Source organism: Schistocerca serialis, chromosome 2 (genome assembly GCF_023864345.2).
Source record: "Schistocerca serialis cubense isolate TAMUIC-IGC-003099 chromosome 2, iqSchSeri2.2, whole genome shotgun sequence".
Taxonomy (NCBI): Eukaryota; Metazoa; Arthropoda; class Insecta; order Orthoptera; family Acrididae; genus Schistocerca; species Schistocerca serialis.
The window spans coordinates 948975688-949003141 of NC_064639.1; the positions used below are offsets into that span (position 1 = coordinate 948975688).

General features: G+C 43.3%; 1 protein-coding gene across 2 annotated transcripts in view; it reads right to left on the reverse strand.

The window, feature by feature from the left end:
* Window positions 1–27454, reverse strand: part of LOC126458330 (protein rhomboid) — a 304631-nt gene that overhangs the window by 18214 nt on the left and 258963 nt on the right. For both annotated transcript variants that reach the window (XM_050095289.1, XM_050095290.1), the window contains exon 4: window positions 9650–9792. In XM_050095289.1, coding sequence (XP_049951246.1) covers window positions 9650–9792 — 143 coding nt within the window. The remainder of the gene's footprint in view (window positions 1–9649; window positions 9793–27454) is intronic.

Here is a 27454-nt window from a genome sequence, read left to right on the forward strand (position 1 = left end):
TACCCCAGTCAGAATTAGAAAACATCAAACAAGTACAACAAATACTGGAACAAAACAATGCACAATCAGAAGAAGAAGAAAATACAGTAATTGACTCAAACATCCCAGAGCAAACAAACAAAGAACAACACGCATCAATTGAACAATCGGAGGAAAACGAAATCTTAAGACAGCCACCAGAACAAGCACAAATAGAAGACGAAGTGACACACATGTTAGATATAGAAGAAAAATTTCAGCTGACATATATAGAATACAAATACAGACATTAGACCATTCTTGCATAGACCGCCAAATAACCCACAAGTCAAAACAACAATAAAAACTATCAACACAATCACACACAACAAAATAAATGAAAACACAACTATGGAAGAGTTACAACCACTGGTTTATATAGGAGCACTCACTACACTAAATATACGCACTAGGCAGAGATCAGAACCAACCAACACACAGAAGAAACCCACAAAACCAGCATGGCAACACAGGCTACAGATCAGAATAGAAAAACTGAGAAAAGACATTGGACAGCTAACACAATTTATAAGAAATGAAATGTCAGAAAAAAAACGAAAAAGGTTAGGTAAAATCTCACAACAAGAAGTGATAAAGCAATTAGACGAAAAGAAGCAGAAATTACAAGCATTGGCCAAACGACTTAGAAGATACAAAAAAGTGAAAATAGAAGGAAACAAAACCAAACATTCAACACAAACCAAAATAAATTTTATCAGACAATAGATAACACACACATTAAAATAGACAATCCACCAAACATAACAGACATGGAACACTTCTGGAGCAACATATGGTCAAACCCGGTACAACATAACAGGCATGCACGGTGGACACAAGCAGAAACAGACACATACAAGATGATACCACAAACGCCTGAAGTGATAGTTTTGCAACATGAAGTCAGCCAAGCAATTAATTCTACTCACAATTGGAAAGCCACTAGAAAAGATAAAATACCAAATTTCTGGCTAAAGAAATTCACCTCAACACATTCACATCTAACTAAATTATTTAACAGTTACATTGCAGACCCATACACATTCCCTGATACACTTACACATGGAATAACTTATCTGAAACCTAAAGATCAAGCAGACACCGCAAACCCAGCTAAATATCGCCCCATAACATGCCTACCAGCAAGAGCCTTTTTGTTCTTCATTTATAAATTTGTTCTGTGTTGTATGTGTCATTAATTTCTGTGTAATGACTGAAGTTAATATTTTGTATATTGTTGGTAGGCATGTTATGGGGCGATATTTAGCTGGGTTTGCGGTGTCTGCTTGATTTTTAGGTTTCAGATAAGTTATTCCATGTGTAAGTGTATCAGGGAATGTGTATGGGTCTGCAATGTAACTGTTAAATAATTTAGTTAGATGTGAATGTGTTGAGGTGAATTTCTTTAGCCAGAAATTTGGTATTTTATCTTTTCCAGGGGCTTTCCAATTGTGAGTAGAATTAATTGCTTGGCTGACTTCATGTTGCAAAACTATCACTTCAGGCGTTTGTGGTATCATCTTGTATGTATCTGTTTCTGCTTGTGTCCACCGTGCATGCCTGTTATGTTGTACCGGGTTTGACCATATGTTGCTCCAGAAGTGTTCCATGTCTGTTATGTTTGGTGGATTGTCTATTTTAATGTGTGTGTTATCTATTGTCTGGTAAAATTTATTTTGGTTTGTGTTGAATGTTTGGTTTTGTTTCCTTCTATTTTCACTTTTTTGTATCTTCTAAGTCGTTTGGCCAATGCTCGTAATTTCTGCTTCTTTTCGTCTAATTGCTTTATCACTTCTTGTTGTGAGATTTTACCTAACCTTTTTCGTTTTTTTTCTGACATTTCATTTCTTATAAATTGTGTTAGCTGTCCAATGTCTTTTCTCAGTTTTTCTATTCTGATCTGTAGCCTGTGTTGCCATGCTGGTTTTGTGGGTTTCTTCTGTGTGTTGGTTGGTTCTGATCTCTGCCTAGTGCGTATATTTAGTGTAGTGAGTGCTCCTATATAAACCAGTAGTTGTAACTCTTCCATAGTTGTGTTTTATTTTGTTGTGTATGATTGTGTTGATAGTTTTTATTGTTGTTTCGACTTGCGGGTTATTTGACGGTCTATGCAAGAATGGTCTAATATCTGTATTTGTGTCTTTGTATTCTATATATGTCAGCTGAAATTTTTCTTCTATATCTAACATGTGTGTCACTTCGTGTTCTATTTGTGCTTGTTCTGGTGGCTGTCTTAAGATTTCGTTTTCCTCCGATTGTTTAATTGATGCGTGTTGTTCTTTGTTTGTTTGCTCTGGGATGTTTGAGTCAATTACTGTATTTTCTTCTTCTTCTTCTGATTGTGCATTGTTTTGTTCCAGTATTTGTTGTACTTGTTGTTTGATGTTTTCTAATTCTGACTGGGGTATCCTGTTATTTTTTATTGTTACACGGATCTGATCAGCTAGTCGTTGTTCTGTTAAAAATTTTAATTCTGGGTATCTGGTAATAAATGTTGTGTATACTTGGGATCTGTATCCAGTTGTGTTGGTTCCTAAGTTTGTTGCTTGGTAATAACTGAACATGAGGTGTCTGTTAACTTCATCTGACCGTCTCATCCTCTGTCTTTGTTTTCCTTCTAGAGTGGTTGCACGAAGCATATCCTGCAAAACACCTCTATTTGGATTTAAATCATTTTCCAGTTGGCTAGCAGTGTCGTTACCATTGTGGGCGGGCATAGGGTTCAAGCGTCGTCCCTGACCATGACGGCGCTTGTCCGAAGCTTCTTTAGTTCTGTCCTGAACCAACTAATCACACTAAAAGGGGGGTTAGCCCTATTAGTGGTTTGTTCTTTTCGTCGCCTTTTACGACTGGCAGAACATACCGGAGGCCTATTCTTTTCCCGGGCCTCTGTACCCATGCATTGCATGTAAAAATAAACATTTAGGCTGCGCGATCTGAGGCGTCTTGTCACGTATCGCGCGGCCCCCCCCCCCCCCCCCGGTCGGAGGTTCGACTCCTCCCTCGGACGTGTGTGTAGTTTAAGTTAGATTAAGTAGCGTGTAAGCTTAGGGACCGATGACCTCAGCAGTTTGGTCCCATAGAACTTACCACAAATTTCAAATTTCAAAAAATATTTACTTGGGCACATACTCCATTATCAATAGCATCTCACACAGAGGACAAACAAATAAACGTATACATGTACTTGCCTATAACGTAATAACATTTTATATTCTTTACAGCAGAAATACAGGGTGATCACAAAGTCTTGCCCTGATTATAAAAATTTATAACAGAATAACCGTTTGACATAAGTTACATTTGATGCCGTTACATAGGTTAGTGTAACTAGTAGTTGTGGTCAATAGATGGTGCTATACTCCGTAACACCGACGCGGTCTCTTAGGTCACGTTTGTTGCTGGTGAAAAGGCTTCGAAGCAGGAGAAAGCGCAATGTGTGGTTTGGTTTCACGAAACGAAATCGCCCATCAGTGTTCAGCGTAAATTTCGGGCTTTTTATGGATGCAGCCCTCCTGACGTTAAATCAATAAAGCGATGGTATGCAAAGTTTAAGGAAACAGGCAACGCTGAAGATCGTCCTCTAAGTGGCAGGCCTCGTGTGAGTGATGTAGCTGTTGATTGTGTTCGGCAATCGTTTCACCCGAGTCCGTCTAAATCAACTCGTCAAGCATCACGTGAACTTCAAATACCGCAAGCAAGTGTGGTGAAGATTCTTGATGAAAGGCTTAGGTTGCGTGCTTACGAAGTGCAAATCGTACAGGCCTTGCAACCGAATGATTTGCTGACACGTGCTGAATTTGCAACTGAGATTCTCAACAGGATTGATGGCGCTAACGATCTTAAATCGCATATGCTTTACCGATGAATCCACCTTTCATGCTAGTGGAATGGTAAATAGGCAAAATGTCCGTATATGGGGTTCAGAGTCTCCACATGCTACTGTACAGCTACAGCGAGACAGCGAAAAAGTGAATGTTTGGTGCGGCCTCATGCATAACAAGGTTTTTGGAGCGTTTTTCTCCGTGGAAAAACCCATTACCTCTAACATTTACTTCCACGTTTTGCAACAGTTCATTGCTCCACAGTTAGAAGAATATCAACCATGGATAATTTTCTAGCAAGATGGAGCAGTAAGTGTACATGATTTTCATATTATTATTATTATTATTATTATTATTATTATTACGTTAAAAGTAGTAGTAGTAGTAGTAGTAGTAGTAGTACAAGAAATTGTTACTCAGAGAAATATAGCATTTCAAACGCTCTCTTCTCAAAGTACAAGCGTATCATGCGATTGTTTTAAGAACTACAACAGTAAAAAAATGTCGCAACGTTGACAATGCCGTAATCTACACATCAGTATTTCACTAAGCACTGAATTTATCAACACATGTTTGAGGGAAATGCTGTTCCTACAAGTCGTTTCCGTCGTTCCTTACTCAACTTCCTGTGGACTCACGAATCGTATCAGAGAGATGTTGACAGCATATATGTACGGTTTTCCTGTAAATTTATGCGTTCACCTGGCTGAAATGGTTCCGGTCAGCACGGAAGCCCTCACTGAAGTAACTGTGACATATCCTGTGTTAAACGCACCATGTAATACGTAGAATATGTTGCCACTTTCGAGACACTTCAGTTTTCAAAAGTTTATACCATGTCCTTGGAGAAAACCTGTCTTCACTGACTGTAAAACTTTACTTATTGTTCGTCTCGATTGCTTTTTTTTTTAATGGCTTTTCGTTTCACGATGACCCATCCTCAGATCTGGTTGTATCTGTTACATACGTCCGAGTTATTAAATGTTACATGCTATGTGAAGCAATCTAGACTGACAATAAAAAACTGTTTTACTATAGTTATAATGCTGCGTCACTCTCTGAAAGTTAGCTGTGAAATTTGGAAATAGATGTGCCAGAACCGAACCCCGGTGTCAACCAACAGCGCCGTTCCTTGAGTTCGACAGCATCGGGAGGAAGGGAAGTAGGGAATGGCATTGTTTGTTTGGTGACAGTCGCGCAGCCTCCCCCGGTCTGTGCGAGGGACAGGAGTCCTATTTCTGGGCTTACCGGGAAGGGCAGCTCAGGGACAGGGCGCAGGAAGTGCGATCCTCCCCAAACTGGGAAATCTGCTGCGGCCGCACCACCGAGGAATATCTAAGCTCTTCATGAGCCAGCAGCTTCACACAGCGGCGGGCCATGATTTCTTCTCGGAAACAACCTGTTCTTATAGGGAACTCTAGTCAACTCGCTTTCTGAAGGCGTGTGTCCACTAGCAATTAAATTCCTTAACTTTTACAAGCGCTTGCAAAGGTGTTTACAATAGGAAAAAAAGGTTGTCCAAGTTTACTTCTGCAAGTCGCTCGGCAAGTTAGTTTCTGGAATTTGCTGCAAATACTTGGAGAAATGTTCCTACCAGAGCCGGGTTGGTAGTGTAGCCGGGCAGCAAGTGGAAATTTACACTGTCATGGTTAAAAAAAGCCATTATTATTATTATTATTATTATTATTATTATTATTATTATTATTATTATTATTAAAGATAACATTACAAAAGCAAAAGTAAGAAAAATATTTGAGTGGAGAAACAGATACGCACGTATTTAAGTTACCAAGAAACACTTCGGAATGAAATAAAATCGGACAGCCGGTTAAATTTGTTTAAGCGTTCCCCTGGTACATTTGTTTCAGTACATCCGTCTTTGTGCCATTCTCATTTTTGGCACAGACCTTCATACCGCTACCGAAGACAAAGCTTCCAAAAGCTTGAGAAAAGTGCCAACAACTCAAATACGACAAGTACAGGGTGACACAGGAAAACGGGAACATTTCCACATTCCAATAAAACTAGAAGTGATGAAGGAAAGAAATTGCATTCGTAGTACTTGAAACCATACAACTTTGCCATTTACGGAACATTGGAGGCATTTATTTATTTTTTTTTACGCCGTTTAGATAGCGTCCTCCTGTACGAATATATTCGTGAAATCTGCTTTTGGGATTCCTCATTGACTGCTGCAACATCGCAGGTGGGGTACTGTGAATTGCATCCCGAATTCTCTGCTTTAACTCATCCAGGGTTCTTGGTCGAGTCGTCTCGACTTTGCCCTTGAGGTAGCCCCACATGAAAAGAAAGAAAAAAGAAATCACAAACGGATGAATCTGGCAATCTAGGGGGGACAGGGAATGTTATCGAATCGTGAGATCACAAGGTTCCCAAACAATTCTCGCACATATGCCATTGATTGCCGTGCAGTATGTGATGTCGCTCCGTCCTGTTGAAACCAGGCTTCTTGAACATTTGGAAAGTTGTTCAATGCAGGTGTAACGAAAGTTCGTAATATCTCCACGTAACGATAGGCACTGAGAGTTATTGTGTTTCTCTGTTCATTTGCGAAAAAAATACGGTTCGATAATCCCATGTGATAAAACACCACACCAAACTGTCACATTACTAGCGTGTAAAGTGCGCTCAAGAACGTCATTAGGATTTGTGTTTGTCCAGTAACGGTAGTTCTGTTTGTTCACATAACCTGTGAGATGAAAATGTACCTCATCTGACATCAACAGCTTGTTTATAAATTCTATGGCGGCCCAACCCCGAAGGGGATATCCCGGCCAATAAATGCCATACGATCATTTCCTTTTCATTCGTAACCTGTAATCTTTGTCCAACTGTTGCACCATCTGTAGTCTGTACGGATGAAATTTTAAATCAAGATGAAGATTTCTGCGAACACACTCCCGGGACATCCCAACCAATGCTGCTTGCTTACGAAGTGAACGCCGTGGGCTCCGTAAGACAGACTCGCGTGCAACATCAACGTTGGCAGGAGAACGCACACTTCTTGGTCGCCCTGTTGGTTTCTTGAGGGCAGATCCAGTCCCTTCAAAGTTATTAATCCAACATATTATCACGTGTTTCGACGGAACGGCATCATGACGTCTAAATTATAAAAAACGTCGAAACTCCCTCTGCGCCGCTACCAAACTATCATTGTTTTTATAAAAAAATTTTTTGGCTAACGCACACCGTTGCCTGTACCACTGATCCATGATTACTGAAATGGCGGACTGTTTACTCTCTGTCACGAACCTGCAGTGCTGCCACCTGCCCATGACTGCCACTACTCATTTGAACATTCCCGTTATTCTGTGTCACCCTGTACTTGCAGCAGGTGCAAGAAACTGTTTCCACTAAATTGCAGAAGCATTTGTTTCCACACGAAAGGAACTTGCATACATGTCTTTAGACCGATGGGCAGCCTGTGGTAAGCGAAAGGAAGTAAAGGGTGTCGCCAGTAAAGCGAGAACCCCACTGATGAATTGTGGTGTCGTTTCTTACAGTTTTACCTTTGTGCCACAAAATGGGTGGTGATTCTGGTTAGGTATACGCGGAGCTTTGGATCAGTCGTGATCTGTTCACAAGTTCAGTACTATCGCCACAGACTAAAACTGAGGAAATTGAAGTCCTTGCGTTCTAAGGAAAAGAAAATACAAAAAATATGTACGAGTAATGGTTACCATAAAATAACGGTGAAGGAAAAAGAAACCTGTTGATATTATATATAGGGTAACGGATGTTCAATCGAGCAAAATTTTTAACGATCTGATAGGAAATTCATCGTCTTGGAGCTGCAGCAATTAAACTTTACATTCGAAAGTAATGCAGTAGTTATTCAAACCCAATATTTTGACTTTCAGTCTCCGCGTTGTTCACGAATTTAATGACTGTGAGAAGTATCTTAGCTTTTTGTGCCTGTTTACAAGCTTCTGCTTGCATACGCACCACTACCACCACTTTCTCGCTAAGTATGGCCCTTTCGAGGATGGGTGGTTTGTGAGCGCCAACGATACAGACAGCAGTACCGTAGGTGCAACCACATTGGAGAGAGGTCTGTGTACAGGCCAGAGTAAGAAAGCAGCCATTTCAGTAGTTTCAAGTCCGGATGACTGGCTGACCTGGAGTTGCTACATTAGTCAACGTGTCCTTGCCATGCTGGTATTGCAAACGGCTGAAGGCAAGGGAAAAGACACTGCAGCTGTACTTGAAGACATACAGCTCTACTGGATGAATTGATAAAATATTCCGGCGACAAAACAGTCCCCCATCTTTATCTCCAAGCGACAACTATTTCGGAGAATGGTGCCATCAAGAGAAACATTAAAATACCTCAGACAAGAAGAGAATGGAAGCTTCTGAAATGTGCTGAGTATTAAAGATTAGATGGATGGATACTAATGAGAGCGTACTAAACCGAGAAAAGAAAACATCGATCCACATGGTGAGGCATCAAGTATTCGTCATTTTAATGCAATGACCCGTTGCGATCAAATAAGATGATCTTGAGATATAAAATATGGAGAGAATGGTAGCTTGAGCAGACATCAGTTGGTACGCGTTATCAAAAGTTTGCATAGCAAAATGATATAATTGGGCCGAACGCGATCATTGCAACAAAAACACATTACCTAGACTGCTCTGTGCATGAACTTATTTTCTCTATACGTTTAACACGTAATAGATGTATGGAATGGCCACGTGAATAAGCTACACGCTGAGGCTAAGAAGTGATTAGCAGTATGTGTTCTACCCATGACCAAGAAACTCAATGGAATAAAAATAAATAGAATAAAGGGATCGCCGAACAACTTCCATCAAGTTGTTTCCGCGGATTTCTTTGCTCAACATGTCAGTTAACTCAGCCACCAAACGTGAACTCTACCACATCAAGATAATCACCGAAACACAGTGGAGAAGTTCAGCCAGACACTGTGGCACAATCTGGTGATTGTGTACTGTTTTGTACATTGCCATCTCCAATTAGAGTGAGGTAGGATTGCAAGACCTGCTGAATGGAAATGGCAATCTAATGGGCACACACTATTTAGAGAGAGTAAGCGGTAGAAACAGGAAATAAGGAGCACCAGAAATGAGATTAGCGATAAACTCAACATTAAAAATTGGAAAGCACAAAAAATTATGCTACCTTGGTAGCAAAATAAGACACGCAAGGATGACATAAAGAGCAAAGTGGTCATTCCTTGTCGAAAGAAGTCTAATGGTATCTAACACTAGATTTAATTTGAGGTAGGAAATTTCTGAGCATGTGCGTGTGGAGCACAACAATGTAGTAAATCGTTAACTGCGGGAACACTGGAAAGGAAATAGTCGACGTATTTGAGATGTGATGCTATAGAAGTTAGGTTGACTGATCAGAAATGAGGACGTTCTCTCCAGAATCGGCGAGTACAGGAACATGTGGAAAACACGGAGGAGGAGGAGGAGGAGGAGAAGGAGAAGAAGAAGAAACAGGACGTGTGTTAAGTCAACAAAGAATAACTTCCATGATACTTGGAGCTGTAGAGGATCGTAACAGTGGGAGAAGGCAGAGATTGCAATATATCCGACGAATAACTGCAGAAGATAGTTGCAAGTGCTACTCTGAGGTGAAGAGGTTGGCACTGGAGAGGAATCCGCGGCGGACCGCTTCAAACTACTAAAAACCTTCTTCCTCAAGTCGCCCAATTTGTGGCTGGATTCCCTAAGCGTGGCGCTGTTGGTGTTCACCCTACCCCGGCACTCGACTGGACACAGGAAGTGTAAGCAGACCTTTGGACGAGACTCACCCGGCGTGCAGCACCATGTAGAACAGGAACCGCCAGACCTCGAGCCTCTTGTCAGGCCGGTAGATGAACACGCTGTCGATGGGCACCGGCCCGGACGGGTTGACTTCGCCCATCGCCACCGAGTAGTACGTGAAGAAGCCCAGCTGAAACAGGTAAACCAATACAGTCCATGGCGTGCGTTGGCCGACATTGTTAATCATCACAGACATTATTCACCCGAGGACGCAAGATGGGCCACGGTGGATTGTAGTTATGCGTGTCTTTGTTTTAATACCCCAAATGATCTGAAGTTTGGTGTGGAGTACATCCGAGATTTTAGAATTTTATTGTATTCGTCTAATGTGTAATGAATACAGAATATGGATTAAGAGTAAATCGAAGAAAATTGTACTGAAATGCAGGAGGATCTGCAACGAATTGACGCATGGCGCAGGAAATGGCAATTGAATCTCAATGTAGACAAGTGTAATGTGCTGCGAATACATAGAAAGAAAGATCCTTTATCATTTAGCTACAACATGGCAGGCCAGCAACTGGAAGCAGTTAATTCCATAAATTATCTGGGAGTACGCATTAGGAGTGATTTAAAATGGAATGACCACATAAAATTAATCGTCGGTAAAGCAGATGCCAGACAGATTCATTGGAAGAATCCTAAGGAAATGCAGCCCGAAAACAAAAGAAGTAGGTTACAGTACACTTGTTCGCCCACTGCTTGAATACTGCTCACTGGTGTGGGATCCGTATCAAATAGGGTTGATAGAAAAGAGAGAGAGAGAGAGAGAGAGAGAGAGAGAGAGAGAGAGAGAGAGAGAGAGAGAAGAAGAAGAAGATCCAACGGAGAGCAGTGCGCTTCGTTACAGGATCATTTAGTATCGCGAAGCCGATACGGAGATGATAGATAAACTCTGCAAGAGAGACGCTCAGTAGCTCGGTACGTGCTTTTGAAGTTTCGAGATCATACCTTCACCGAGGAGACAAGCAGTATATTGCTCCCTCCTACGTGTATCTCGCGAAGAGACCGTGAGGATAAAATCAGAGAGATTAGAGCCCAGACAGAGGCATACCGACAATCTTTCTTTCCACGAATAATACGAGACTGGAATAGAAAGGAAAACCGATAGAGGTACTCAAGGTACCCTCCGCCAAACACCGTCAGGTGGCTTGCGGAGTATGGATGCAGACGTAGATGTAGAAGAAAGATGAATGTAATGAGAAGTAGCAGAAGTCAGAACAGTGATAAACTTATCAAAACTGGTGACCACGAAGTATACAAAGTTAAGGAATTATTCTACCTGGGCAGCAAAATAACCTTTGACGGACGTGGCACAGAATACATACAAAGCAGACTAGAACTGGCAAAAAGGTCATTCCTGGCCAAAAGAAACCTTTTAGTATCAAACATAGGCTTTAATATGAGTCAGAAATTTCTGAGAATGTACGTTTGGGGCACAGCATTGTATGTAGTGAAATATGGACAGTGGGAAAACAGGGAAAGAAGATAGTCGAAATATCTGAGATGTGGTGCTACAGAAGAATGTTGAAAATTAGGTGGACCGATAAGGTACGGACTCAGGTGGTTCTCCGCAGAATCGGTGAAGAAAGGAATATATGGAAAACACTGACAAGAAGGCAGACGATGATACATCCGTTACGTCAGGGAAAACTTCGATGGTACTAGAGGGAGCTGTTGAAGGTAAAACTGTAGAGGAAAACAGAGACTGGAATACATCCAGCAAATAATTGAGGGCGTAGGTTGCAAGTGCTACTCTGAGAGGGAAAGGTTCGCAATGGAGAGTAATTCGTCGCGGGCAGCATCAAACCAATCAAAAGACCGATGAAAAAGAGGGCATTTGGAATACTAGTACTGATTTCGACTTTCCCAACTGTCACAGCTCTCTGGGGAGCAGTTTTCGTGCACACAGTCTACCGTTTCTATGCTTGAATTTTCAAACCAACATCTTCTGCACGACTCTTTTTTGTTTCATTTCTATTTACATTGAAACTGAACGGACTACAGCAGCAATACGGTGTTTTGAAACACAGCCACCAGCGAGCAGTAGAATGGAGCTACTCACTGTCGACGGAAGACTAGTGACGTTAGTAAGCTCAACCGACTTTAACTTTTTGTAGCAAGGCAGGAAGTAGGACCATTGGCAGAACTGTGTGTTCACACACACGCAGCTGTGGTGCCACTGAAGGATGCCACGAGTAGTGGCATCACTTTAGTTTTGTGCCGGGGTAGGTGCGGAAACACACTTATACCGAGAGTCGTTTCTGATAGCCCGGGGCTCTTGCTGGAATAAGCGGCTTATTGCAGGTGGTCGTGGTGATAGACCGATCTGTAGCTTAGCGCCAAGGTCTAGGATAGGATAGAATGTAAAGGTTAGGTTTCGTTTCGTTTGGCGAGGACAACGAATGTGAAAGCAATACCAAAACTTTCTTAGGCTCCGCATAAATGTCAACAGATTCCAGCTCCGCACAAGCGTCACTTCGCAAATTCGTATGAACAATTGCCGCATTTACGATCACTAGGCTGAAACTGTGACGATGGAGGGGAAATTTTGTGAAAACTAACTCGCAAAACTAGTATTTTAGAACATTTTCTCAATTACAAACCTGTAACACGGCATTTAAGGTTTATTACTTAACTCAAAGAGGTAGGAAGGGCATCAGATTTGGGAAACAGATTTATGGAAAAATGAGAAAGAGATAGTGTTGATGAAAGTGTTAATGACAAGTGGATAAAAATGAGGGAAGGACTCGTGGACTTTGCCAAAGAAGTACTAGGAATTAGAGTATACCAGAGTACCAGGAAAGAATGGATAACAGAAAACACGTTCAAAAAGATGGAAGAGCGGAGAATGTGGAAAAATGTAGAAACTGAAGGAGGCAAAAAGAGGTACAGCAAACTGAATAATGAACTAAGACGAGAAACTGAAGAAGCAAGGGAAAAATGGATCAAACAGACATGCGACAAAATAGAGAAAATGGAGAAAAAGTATGAAATGATGTATAGACTGGCTAGTGAGATAGTTTTTGAATATAAAAGAAAGAGAAATAACATGGAAATAGAAAGAGCGGATGGTATTCTAGCAGAAGAACCACAGGAGGTTTTGAACAGATGGTAAGAATGCATTGGATGTCTGTATAAGGGGGATGAAATACAAAGCGAAATTAAGGTTGAAGAGAAGCAATATGTGCCGGAAGATGGAAAGGGATTCGCCATCTTGGAAGTAGAAGTAGAAGTGGCATTGAAGCAGATGAAGAATAGGGAGGCAGGTGGAATTGATTTGCCAGCATAACTATTGAAGAGTCTGGGAAGCAAGGAAAGAAAAGGAATAGTCTACCTCTGTAACTAGATATATGACAAAGGGGAATGGCCTGAGGACTTCCCTGCAACATTTATGATACCAATAGAGAAAAAGAGAAACACTAAAAAATGTGAAGATCTTAGGACCATTAGTCTAATTTCTCTCTTGCTGAGTGTGTTGAATAGAAGGCTATATGGCTAGTTGGATAGAGGGATTGCAGAGGAGCAGTTCGGATTTAGAAGAGGAAAAGGAACAAGAAATGCTACTGGTCTGTTAAGAGCTATTGGGGAAAGATGTATGGAGAAAGGTTGAGAAATCATTGCTGTTTTTATAGATTTAGAAAAGTCTTTTGACAGAGCTCAGTGGGACAAGCTGATAGGTATTTTGAAGAGGAAAAGAGTAGATTGGAAAGAGAGACGACTGATTCAGAATCCATATTTACATCAGAAAGTAAGGATAAGGATTGGAAATGAAATGTCAGAAGGAAGCAGCATTGGACGAGGTGTTAGACAACGTTGTTGCCTTTCCCCACTGTTGTTAAACGCATACCTCGACGAGATTATTTGCAAAAGGATTAAATGGGAAAAGAGGAATATGTATTGGTGGGAAGAGCATAGAATGTATAAGATTTGCTGATGACATGGTGTTAGTGGCAGAAAGTGAGTGGACAGTGAATAACATGCTGAAAGATCTGAATGAAACTTGTGTGGAATATGGGATACAAATAAACACAGCAAAAACAAAGACTATGGTCATCAGTACAAGACGCAGACTGTCCAATATTAAAATAGGACACTCTACCATTAGCCAAGTAAGTGCATTTAAATATCTTGGAAGCACAATAGCTGAAGACTTGAGATGTCACCAGGAGGTGAAAACTCGAATTGCCATAGCGAAGGAGGCCTTCAACAGAAAGAGGACGACTTGTGTGGCAAATCGGATAAAGGTCTAAGGATGAGGCTTGGCATATTTTTTGTCTGGAGTGTGGCACTATATGGAGCAGAAACATGGACGCTGAGACGAGAGGATGAAAAAAGGTTAGAGGCATTTGAGATGTGGAGGAGAATGGAGAGAATAAGCTGGATGGAAGGTGTGTGTAATAAAATTGTATTGGAAAGGGTTGGTGAGAGAAGATGTCTGCTAAACGTTGTAAGAGAAAGTAAAAAGAACTGGTTGGGACATTCATTGAGAAGGGAGTGCTTGCTAGCAGATGCTTTGGAACGATTGGTTAGTGGGAGAAGACAGAGGGACAGCCTGGAGAACTACCATGTGAAAACCTGCCTTTTGGCAGAACACTGATGATGACTTAACTGTATAAAATTTTAACAATTGTATAATCTAACGAATTGATGAGATTACAATTCTTTATCACTGAGGAATTTAACACACTTTATTGACATCGCTTTGAACAACTATATTTTAAAAAAAATAACATACTATTATAACTGATCACACAATGAAGACTTTCACGGCGTGATGTCTTAGTTGCTGGTGAGTCTTCCGGGTTGTATGGTCGTGGCCCATGAAACTTTTCCGTTCCTAACGTTTCAGCCAGTGCTGTGCAGGTCGACCTCGGAGGTATCCCTAGTTCCGCAAGGTTCTGCCGACTGACTGGTCAGGTAACAAACAGGGACTTTGTAGAAGTGATATCCAGCAGTGGTCTGTAAAGTCGATAGATTAGTTTTGATACCGACAGTCTATGGCTCTGAGCACTATGGGACGTGACTTCTACTACTTAGACCTAACTAACCTAAGGACATCACTCACATCCATTCCCGAGGTAGGATTCGAACCTGCGACCGTAGCGGTCGTGCGGTTCCAGACTGAAGCGCCTCGAACTGCTCGGCCACACCGGCCGGCCCGACAGTCTATTGTTAAGTTTTATAGCCGACAAGGATCACCTGTGCTGATCACGTAATAACTTCTATTACGCCCCTTTAACCGTCAACCGAAAGACATAGCGGAATCAAATGTACCTCTGAGGATGTCCAGCGCAGCTCTGGAAGGAAAGTTAGGAACGGGAAAGTTTCCCAATACAAACCCGAAGACTGACCAACATATAGTAATACATATATAAAAATACAAATACATATACAAAAAATAATTTTTTATAAAAACACATTCGTTAAAAAAACGAATGTTTCCTTATTGGCATTTGAATTCCCCACTAAAACACTCACGATGGTCGCGTGATTTTGGCAAGAAGTCAGTGATTCGTCTCTTTGACCCTACCAATAATAAATCTTTTACTTTTCCCGCATTATGTCGTGACAGTGAAGTTATCTGTATATGGTTTTCCCATCTTCAAGAGCTCAAGAATCCGGTTCTGGCGACGGGAAGTCAAAAATTTTATGTTTCCCGGTTTGGTTCACATTTACGTGTGAAAGAAGTAGGTTTTCCGCGAAATCTAACTTCCTTCAGACTGTCAAAATTCTGTTAACCCCTCTTTTACAATCCTCAGCGATTTGACAAACGAAATGCTACGCTTTCGACCTGGCGCCACTCGAAATTTGACGCGAGGAAGCGCCATAATTTAGAGGTGAATATTGACTTCGGTCAGTTACCTGCTGAAAAATCCAGAGGGCTATAGGCATACAAAACATCTTTAGTGGCAATATTAAATACATTTGTGTGGCTCTAAGTTTTACCTGCATAATGAGTATTCCAAGAGATAACGTGCTTTCTGCTGGATGACGTTGACATGTCGCCACTCAGCCATCTTGAAGTGAGTTTTACTCTAGAAATCGGTGGTGCCGTCATTAATTTTATAAAAAAAATTGGCGCGGTGGCCATCTTCTGTCGAATACTGCTCCATCTCAGGCGCGGTGGCCCATGCTGTGGTGTTGGCACCTCTATCGAGATCTGGGCCGGTGGAATTAAAATTCTGGGAAATCAACACATTCCCAGCCTAAAGAAGTTGAAATCAGCCACCATGATTAATAAATGTTTCGCGAAACTTATTTCCACAGATTCCTTAATGATTCAATCCCAGAAAGTTCTCGGTGTGATCTTCTGGGAATCACTTATTAAGGAATCTGTGGAAATACATTTCGCGGATAATCTTATTAAAAGTGATGGCTGCTTACAACTTTATGAGGCTTGGAACGCATTGACAAAATCTGACGCCTAGTGAAATATGCAGCAGGCCTTAATTTTGTTACTTCGACAACTGTACTTTAACTTCGCAGGCCCAAAGTTCGACAGAGGGTGTGCAGTGCAATATCACCGTTGCACGAGCGCCTGCGAGCCTCTGACGGAGCAATATTCGACAGACGGCGACCAAGCAGTGGAAAGCTACGGGCATGCGCCACCAATTTTCGTTATAAAATCAGCGACCGGCCCCACCTGCCTCCAGTGTAAAACTCAACTGAAGACAGCTTGGTGATTATTGGCCAAAATGTAGTGGTAAGCTGTCAACGTCATCCAACTGCAATCCGAAACATCTGTGGTGTTGGCACCTATGCTGCAACTTAAAACAGACCGCGTGCAAATGCGACCCTGATGTGAACACGGCTTTGCGTCAGCGGTGGAGCGCTGCACGACAGCGCTCTAAAGTGCCTAGCCCGCCCATTTAAAGCGTTTGACTAATACTCTACTGGCTATTACAATCGCTACACCAAGAAGAAATGTAGATGATAAACAGGTATTCATTGGACATATATATTATACTAGAACTGACATATGATTACATTTTCACGCAATTTGGGTGCATAGATCCTGAGAAATCAGTACTCAGAACAACCACCTCTGGCCGTAATAACGGCCTTGATACGCCTGGGCATTGAGTCAAACAGAGCTTGGATGGCGTGTACAGGTACAGCTGCCCATGCAGCTTCAACACGATACCGCTGTTCATCAAGAGTAGTGACTGGCGTATTGTAACAAGACAGTTGCTCGGTCACCACTGACCAGATGTTTTCAATTGGTGAGAGATCTGGAGAATGTGCTGGCCAAGAGAGCAGTCGAGCATTTTCTGTATCCAGAAAGGACCTACAGAACCTGCAACATGCGGTCGTGCATTATCCTGCTGAAATGGAGGGTTTCGCAGGGATCGAATGAAGGATAGAGCCATGGGTCGTAACACATCTGAAATGTAACATCCACTGTTCAAAGTGGCGTCAATACGAATAAGAGGTGACCGAGGCGTGTAACCAATGGCACCCCATACCATCAAGCCTGATACGCCAGTATGGCGATGACGAATACACTCTTCCAATGTGCGTTCACCGCGATGTCGCGAAACACGGATTAAACCATCATGATGCTGTAAACAGAACCTGGATTCATTCGACAAAATAACGTTTTGCCATTCGTGCACCCAGGTTCGTCGTTGAGTAAACCATCGCAGGCTCTCCTGGCTGTGATGCAGCGTCAAGGGTAACCGCAGCCACGGTGTGACAGCCCATGCTGCTACTAACGTCTTGAACTGTTCGTGCAGATGGTTGTTGTCTTGCAAACGTCCCCATCTGTTGACTCAAGGATCGAGACGTGGCTGCACGATCCGTCCCAGCCATGCGGATAAGATGCCTGTCATCTCGACTGCTAGTGATACGAGGCCGTTGGGATGCAGCACGGCGTTTGGTATTACCCTCCTGAACCCACCGATTCCATATTCTGCTAACAGTTATTGGATTTCGACCAACGCGAGCAGCAATGTCGCGATAAGATAAACCGCAATCGCGATAGGCTACAATCCGACCTTTATCAAAGTCGGAAACGTGACGGTACGCATTTCTCCTCCTTACACGAGGCATCACAACAACGTTTCACCAGGCAACGCCGGTAACTGCTGTTTGTGTATGAGAAATCGGTTGGAAACTTTCCTCATGTCAGCACGTTGTAGGTGTCGCCACCGGCGCCAACCTTGTGTGAATGCTCTGATAAGCTGATCATTTGCATATCACAGCATCTTCTTCCTGTCGGTTAAATTTCGCGTCTGTAGCACGTCATCTTCGTGGTGTAGCAGTTTTTAATGGTCAATAGTGTAGTTTGTCTGGTGAGTTCAGTTGTACGAAGAAGAGAATCAGATTTATCTCCGACGGCATTACAAGAGTCCGTTCGCAAGAGGACGACTAGAAGCAGGTGTACACTGAGCTGACAGCTGCGCTATGCAGATATACAAATGGCGGTAGTATCGAGTATTCGACGTATAGAAGAGCAGTGCGTTGGCGGAGCTGTCATTTGCACTCAGGTGGTTCATCTGAAAAGATTTCCGACGTGATTAAGGCCGCACGACGAGAATTAACAGACTCTGAATGCGGAACGGTAGTTGGAGCTACAGACATGGAACATTCCGTTTCGGAAATCGTTAGGGAATTCAATAATCCGAGATCCACAGTGTGCCGAGAATATCAAATTTCGGGCCTTCCCTCTCACCACGGACAACGCAGTGGCCTACGGTCTTCGCATAGGGACGGACAGCAGGCATTCGTGTAGAGTTGTTAGTCCTAATAGACAAGCAACACTGCGTAAAGTGATCGCAGAAATCAGTGTGGGACATAGGATGAACGTAACAGTTAGGACAGTGTTAACGGGCTCTGGCAGCAACCGACCGACGCAAGTGCCTTTGCTAACAGCATATCGCCTGCAGCGCCACCCTGGGCTCGTGACCATAAGGGTTGGCCCCTAGACGACTGGAAAAAGGTGGCCTGGTCAGATTCGGCTTCAGTCGGTAAGTGCTGATGGTAGGGTTCCAGGTGGCGCAGACCCCACGAAGCCATGGGCCAAAGCCGCCCACAAAGCACTGTGCAAGCTGGCGGTGGCGCCATGATGGTGTGGGCTGCGTTTGCATGGAATGGGCTGGGTCCTCTGGTCCTAACGAACCGATCACTGACTAGAAATCCTTATGTGAGACCATTTGCAGCCATTCGTGGGCTTAATGTTCCCAAACAACGATGGAAATTTTATGGATTTCAAGGCGCCATGAATTATTTGGCCGTCTAGATAGCTCGACGTGAATCCCATCGAACATTTATGGGATATAACCAAGTTGTCAGTTCGTGCACCGGCAGCACTTTCGCGGTTGTGGACGGCTTTAATACAACATGACTCAATATCTCTGCAGCAGACTACCAATGACTTTTTGAGTCCACGCCACGTCGAGTTGCTGCACTACGCCGGGCGAAAGGAGGTCCGACACGATATGAGGCGGCCTTACATCTCAATGTAAGGCGACTACTCCGCTCATTTAGAGAGGAATGACATTCTTCGTCCGTTGAACTGAACTCCGCAAACAGTTGGTGACAGTTATCTTTCACAGTACTGAATCAGTCCTTTTGTCCGGACGGTATCAGAAGCCAGATTATTATGTAGAGGCTCAGAAGTAGAAGTGCGTGCTCACGCAGTGTATGTGTGAGGGAGGGATGGTGCCGCCCTCCCGCCTCCCTACACTTCCGAGGGTCCACCGCCTGTCATTTTTTGTTGCTACCTGCTGCGCGCCGTGGCGTTTCCAGGATCTCGGCAACAGCCGACAGGGGGACGGAGGGGGGAGGGGGGGGGGGACGTTCTGGCGGAAACGATTCATCAGGCGGACCGGTCTGGCCCGCGCCGGAAGCGGAGGTGCGTGGCGCGCGCGTGCGTGTGCGTGTGCGTGCCGGCGCATCCCGAGCGCCTCGCAGCCCCAAACTGCGTGCTGCCCCCGCCCCCACCCCCAACCTGGTGGCTCGTCTGCCGCAAGCCGCGCACGTGCGCCGGCGTCGCGCCTCACACGTGCCGAAATCTCGCATCTGATAAGCGCCACAAACAATCCGTCCGGCCAGACCCCGGCCCGGGGCAGTATTTACGCGCGCGGACAGCGCCGCTCAACAGCGCAGTAAAATAGACTCGCCTCTCTTCAAGCGCGCAGCGTCCTAAAAGCCGTCCTCACACGGGACGCGTTTCTCATCGCGAAGCACGCCACATGCGGTTTCCACCACGGTGGGGGCGCTTTCACAAAGGAGCTGCTACATCACACGGAACGTGATCCTCATCTTGATTTGCGACCGCAACGTTCTCCTTCGCCTGTTGTCCGCTATGTGTGTCATGTGCAGCGCACTCATCCTACAGCTTGTTTACGAAAATGGATGATGATTAGGGGCCGAAAGAGATTAATCGTCCGACATCTTCACCTCCCAGGACGGAACTTCTCTATCCCACCTCTCTGCGCCTAGAGTAAATCTAGAGTGCATCTATGAGAATGCATCATTAAGTGTTTGCGAAGCTTAAATTGAAGGAGGACGTGGGTACGAGTCCGATATTCACCTTGTTGGATGAGGAAAACCGCCTAGAAACCGTATCTAGGATAGCTGGCACACCAGCCCACGTCGTTAACACTCGCTATACGAAGAATGGTGGCGAAGGGGGTGGTATTTAATGCTCACCATTTGAAAATGTTATCTAGTCCGTTATAGTATATTTTCAAATTTTGAGACAAATACTTATTGCTTTTAATGAATCCCATACATGTTAAAAAAAATTTATGGGTTAAATTTAACTGGAATTTAAGTCTTTGCAGTAGATGTCACTTTCCCCAGTGAGCTCTTCAAGTCCACCTATAAACTGGTTGGTTTTGAAACCTCGGCTATTCAGTATAAAATGAGAAAACAAAACACCTTCAGCCGTCTAAATTTTCGGTTTTATTGTATTTTTGCTACCAGCATCAGCATTACAATGCGCCATATCACCAAGTTTGCCAGTGATGATCGAAGGGATCGCTTCTTGAAAAAGTAGTTTACGGATACGAGAGACTGCGTGCTGGTCCCTATTTTGATTGTACCAGAGGTGGCATTCTTCCCATACGCCGGCCATGGGGCCTGAAGGTGACCTAGTGTAACGGTGAAACTGATAGCAAAAATAAACCGAAACTGTAAATTTAGATGCCTCAAGGTATGTTGATTTGGTATTTCCACAATGAATGTCATCTTCAATATTTTCAGGTTCAGGAGTTTACTTACAAATCAGAAACCTCTTTTAAAAAAGTTTGTTCGGAGTCAAACTCAATAACAGTCAACCAATTCAATTTTTACATTTTTAATTTTCTTTCTACTGTGGGGATAAAGTAACAACCCCCGCCCCCAACGATGGTAGTCCACGTTCCTAAATGTGAGCTGATATTGGTAAGAGTGTGTGAAGATATTTTCAGGTTCTGGACCCTACTTCCACATAGTATCCATTTAAAAAGTATGTTTTTAATACCAGTCAACAATAATCAATTTTTTTTTTAATTTTTTTCATAGTGGGCATAAAGTACCCCCGGCCCTCTTGGTAATGCACGTTATGGGAGACGCATTGCTACTGTTAGGGATAATCCTAAAGACTGATTCGATCCAGGTCAGGTTTGCCTCCCCATGTCCCAGAAGTGGCACGCTAATGCGCTCGGCTGTCCGAGCGGGTTAAGAGAACGTACGCGCCTAAAATTGCCACGTTAGCGCTATTAAAACACACATCTGCTCTCTTGTCCAAACGCTTCCCGTATTTTTCTGTCAACATAATTAAAAACTGACGGAATTGTAAGAAACCTTAACACTTGGTACAATGTTAAGCACCTTCTGCGTCACACTTCACTTCACAGTGGTGTCCAGGGCATGTACGGAAGTACAGAGTCTTCTGAACGGATGTCGTGCGTACGTATACTGCCAGAAGACACTTCACACACGACTCCGCGAAACTGGTAACAAACCTACTCCTTCCTGAAGTGTGAACTGTTACTTGAAGCAAGATCCCAATCACGAGATATATTACAGCACAGTCGGCTTTCGAACTGGGGGAGGGGGGGGAGAAGAAATACTGACTTCTGAAAATAGATCAAAGGGCTAACGTGCGCCATGTTTCCCTACAGGAGGAGACCGTGTCAGGAGGGAAGCTGGGACGCCTGCGCCACAAACAGACTGGGGAAAATATTTAAAAGCGCTCTCTCTGAACGGGAGCGAGTGATACTGCCAAGACCACTGGGACAGCAGGTACGTGAACACCACAACCGATACATCAGACTGCCGGTGGCCTCCAACTCTTCACGCACGTATGGAAAACCCGGTGCCACAAACAAGCCGTCCAGAACCGAAATAGCGACATAAACAATACCTTTCTTAACGAATTGTGTATACTTATGGTTAGCATAGGAGCTAGGGGTGGGGGGAACAACCACCACCACCACCACCACCACCACCACCACCACCATATATGGCTGCCACAAACGTCTACTTTCCCAGATACCAACAAAAGACATTGTTACGACAGCTACTTACTCAAAAGGTTAACACCTTTCAAGTAAATTGGAGTTGGCCTAGCGACCAAAGCAACTAGCTGATGGGGGTGGGGGTCGAGAGAGAGGTGGGGAGGCGGGGGCGGGAACAGAAATCTGTGTTAGATTCCTATACGAATTCTCTAGTATTCTCTTTCGTGCCCGTTTTTCTTCGCATCGACATTGGTAGGAATAAGAGGATTAATTAGGTAAATAAATCAACAAGGGACAATGACAATCTAGGTAAATAAATTCCTCAAATGACGTTCACGTCACCTTTGCTCACATGATACGCCCAATGGATCTTTAGTATGTGGCGTTATAGTCACGTTTCAAACACTTTCAGCATTTTCATGAATGAGATTTTACATGCTCAAGATTCTAATCTATACGGCACTACCGAGGATACACAGAACTTTGCAATTCAAGGCGTGATCCATTGATAACCTGAGAAATACTAATTTTAGTTTTTCTCGCCTCATCGTTATCCCAATTTTTTCGTTAGCGAACAATCTAAGAATATGATTTAGTTGATTCTCTCAAAGTTCGCAACATGTTTATTCTCATTTTGGTAGCGATAATCTTTATATAAAAAAATCACTGGTAAGTCCAAATACACTATAGAAAAACAGCCTGGAAATACACTGCCATACGTATGTATCACGTGATCACGAAGGCAACCCGTGCGAAATTTTAGATTCAACCAATTACCTATAATTTCCTGACCACGAAACACTGATATTATCAATGAGATTTTAGTTGTGGCCTACAAATCAAAAAATTTCATTCTCGACCCTACTGCCATTGGAAATTTTAATAAATTTTCGTTCTTTGTTGTAAATGTCACAGCTAAAAAATCCTTGGATATGTCTATTTATTTAAAGAAAGTGACATCCCTCCAAAAGGGAACACATTTTTTAGACATGCGGGAATAGCCGAACATGGGCACGAAATAATTCCAAATAGACGACTGGGCATTCTTATCTGATATTCGACGCAACTAAAACGTTCGACAACTTTACTTTAGCAGTCTCGTTATGGCAAAGAATACATACGAATATCACTAAAGAAATAAACAAAATTACAGGTTGTGAAAAAAGAATATCAAACATAAGCTGCCACATCAACACGTATTTCATAATTTGCCCCCTTCGTGCTGCCCGCGTATCGTGCGGTCATACGCGTCGGAACAGGTGACAGCGTTGCACAAGCGCGCACCGGGTGTGAAGCTCCAAGCGGCCAGCGCCGTAAGGAAACCGAGCAAGTGCGTAAGCAGATTATGATTGGCGCGACGCGCCGTCGTTATACCCCGCGACCTCTGCGATTCGCGCCTACGCGGAGCATTTCCCCAGTTACAGTGATTCAGCTGACATCACCTCACTCCGCACAACTATTTCGGAGGAATTGTTTCGGGCAGACGCTATTGTTAACAAGAGACAGGAATGCGCGTCCACTGCTGGCAACCCAGCGGGCATTCACGTGTGGCGTGCACTATATCTCGCAGGGGTTTCTGCATTCCGCCTTTCAGGCAGACGGGTGTGAAAATTGTGACTGTGGCAACAGGAGAGACGGATTTTCGCGCCAACACACAGCGATGTACGCACACTTTATAGTCCTCATGTCGCACTTTTTATTACAAATCAAGAGCAACAAGTAGGATGTATGATACTTTTATACTTTCACCAGTCCATGTCCGACCTAAAGCAAATTACACGATGGATATCAGTCTTCCTGCTGGTTTGATGCGGCCCGCCACGAATCTCTCTCCTGCGGCAATCTCTTCATCACAGAGTAGCGCTTGCAACAAACTTCCGAATGAATTGCAAGGTATATTCCAGTCTCTGACTTCCCCTACAGTTTTTACCCGCTACAGGTCCCTAAAGTATCAACGAAGCTATTCTTTGATCCCGTAACACATGGCCTATTATCCTGTTCCTTCTTCTTGCCAATGTTTTGCACATCCTCTCGTCGTCGATTCCACGGATAACCACATTTCTTATCATTTCCGCTTACTTTCAACGTCCTCCTACAGTACAACGTTGAAGATCTATGTTTGATACTAGACGACTTCTTTTCGCCAGAAATGGTCTCTTCGCCTGTGCTAGTCTGCTTTTCGTGTTTTTTGCTTCGACCGTCATGTGTTATTTTCCTCGTAATGTAGCGTAAGTTCCTCGTCCAGCTTGCAGTCCCCCATTGTGATGTCACGTTTGAGTTCTCAAACTCCATCTTCTGCAAAACATGAATATTTCTTTTCCCGTAACAGAAATATGTTTCGACACCTATATGTCATCTTTTGTGGGCCTCGATATATTTCTGAAACTAGATTAATTGTTAAAGTGGATTTCTGCAGGACGACATGATGATGATGATTGGTTTGTGGGGCGCTCCATTGCGCAGGACGACTTTGTTTCTATGCCTTTTATCGTCACGTTTTTCGTCCAGTTGTGCACCTTAGACGCGTTTTCTTTTTCTATTGTAATTATATACACCATTTCCCACACCTTTTTATTCTTCACTATCACCTGTTTTCTCACTATTTCAGGGTGTCTACATGGACAAGGAAAAATAATTCCCGGATTTTTCCCGGATTTCCCGGTTGAAAATACACTTTCTCCCTGTTAAGTGACAGTATACTTTTTTCTCGGCACTTATCAATCCTTTTATGGTTTATGGTTTTATACACCAGCGTAGAATTTCCCGGCACTTTAGAAAATGAAACTCAGGGGAAAAAAAACACGTTTTGGAAAGATCTTTCATGTGCAGCAACATATACACTGCTCATTTCCGTGTTAAGAAGGTATAAATTCGAATTCCACCAAACACCGCAAGTTACTTTCCGAAGCATTAAAATCGAGATAGCGACGTGCTTTTGTAAGCCAGTCACAGCTCATGTCACCCCGACGCGCTTTTGTAAGCCAGTCACAGCTCATGTCACCTCATCTCGCCAGCTGATGACAGCATTTGACACGTGGTGTAGTCAGCCAATAGCAAGATCACTCTTAAGTAGCGCGAACACACAAATAAGAAAAATTAATGGCTTAAATTAATGTACAATTGTTGCTACAAGAAAAGCAAAGCTATCACACATAATATTGGTCTCTAAGATTAATAAGCTGCAAGAGAAGCTAAGCTTCCACATATATTGTCGATCTTTTTTGCGCGTCATACATCACATAAAAGTGCCAGTAAAATTTTTTAATAACGACGTAAATGTCTGATCTTCTGGGCTCAAAATTCTTCATATGGTCGTCCCCAAAGAGTTGATTTTTACATGAGAGTCAAACGCTCTGTGATTTAAGAAATTCATCGTACTCTCACATTGTTTATCTTACATAAAAGGAAATTTACTTTGAAAGTAACGCTTTTCAAAGCAATATTCGCAATATTTTTCCGTGACCTATTAGAAAGGTACGTTTCAGCAGTTGCCAGGGAGCGCCAGATAACAGGCGTCACTGCACTTGCGCAGCTACGATGACGAAGGAAGCCCGCATGTTAGTACGTGTGAAACATTAAAAGATCTTGCATTAAAACGAATCTAATGTAAAAAAACTGTCACGTCACGCTCATTGGAGGCAATTTGTTGCTAAGAAGCACTACACAGTCTTCCTAAAGCCTTTGACACACTTTGCTGTTGGCAGACGCTTCTATGAGCACTGTGTTTTGTTGTTGTATATGGCGCATTTTCTTTGCGACTTAAGTTTTATATTCGTTTTTTTCTCTCGTTCATGTTTTGTTGCTGCAGTATTATTCTGCAGAAGCGAGATACAGTAAATTTTTTTGTTAGAGTATCGGTTCTTACCGGTCAAAATCACAAAAATTTAACTGAAAACTAAAACAATGAAAAATTCCCGGAACTCAAAAAGATTCCCGGGTTTTTCCCGGTTTGTCCCGGATCAAAAAATTCCCAGGTTTTTCCCGGATCTCCCGGTTGTCCCGGGTCGTAGACACCCTGTATTTTCACACGAAAAGGGGACTTGAGAAAATACTTGCGTCATTATACTCATATAAAGACACTATGCTCTATAACTGCGATAGCAGATGAGCGGCACAACGATAAGACTGCTGAACAAGTGAGCTTTCAGCTAAAAGGCCTCCTCCTGAATTACGCCAACGTATACACACACTATAGTTGTAACCATATCACGATATAATAGAAATAAAAATAGTCAAATCGTTCTTGGGGGAACCTGACAAACACGCTCTTAGTAAGAAACTTCCTAGCAGATTAAAACTGTGTGCCGGACCGAGACTCGAACTCGGGACCTTTGCCATCCGCGGGCAAGTGCTCTACCAATTGAGCTACCCAAGCCCGACTCACGCCCCGTCCTCACAGCTTTACTTCTGCCAGTACCTCGTCTCCTACCTTCCAAAGGTCCCGAGTTCGAGTCTGTCCGGTACACAGTTTTAATCTGCCAGGAAGTTTCATATCAGCGCACACTCCGCTGCGGAGTGAAAACCTCATTATGATCTTAGTAGGAACACCAAAACGCCATATCTACATGACTGCTTAGTTACTCAACAGAGGAAAGGGCTCTGCACCTGACCGGATTCGATAATGCGCTTCCGAAAGAACAACTGTTTTAATAGCAGCGTACCATAGGCCGCGGGAGGAGGGAAGCATTCCTAGTGATGGGGAAAAAGGAGCAGGTCACTTTGCTTTTTCAAGCAAGGTCTTCAAAAAGCCTCAAAAATTATACGCCGACATAACCGACGTCGATGTGCTTCAGAATTTTAGGACATGTCTTATGCTCGCGTAGCGGTCGCAGGTTCGAATCCTGCCTCGGGCATGGATGTGTGTGATGTCCTTAGGTTAGTTAGGTTTAAGTAGTTCTAAGTGCTAGGGGACTGATGACCTCAGATGTTAAGTCCCATAGTGCTCAGAGCCATTTGAACCGTTAATTATCACTTTATACATAAACGACCTAGCGGATAACGTCGGAAGTTCCATGGGGCTATCGCCGCGCGGTCTGATGCGCCTTTCCACGATTCGCGAGGCTCTCTCCCCCCCCCCCCCCCCCCCCACGTCGGAGGTTCGAGTCTTCCATCGTGCGTGTGTGTTTTGTCCTTAGCGTCGGTTACTTTAAGCTAGATGAAGCAGTGTGTAAGCCTAGGGACGGATGATCTCAGCAGTTTGGTCCCGCAGAAACTTACCACCACCATCCATGGAGCTATGGCGGATGATGCTGTTGTGTACAGAGAAGTCACAACACTATAAAATTATAGTGAAATTCAGCAAGACCTACAGAGGATCAGCGATTTGTGCAGGAATTGGCA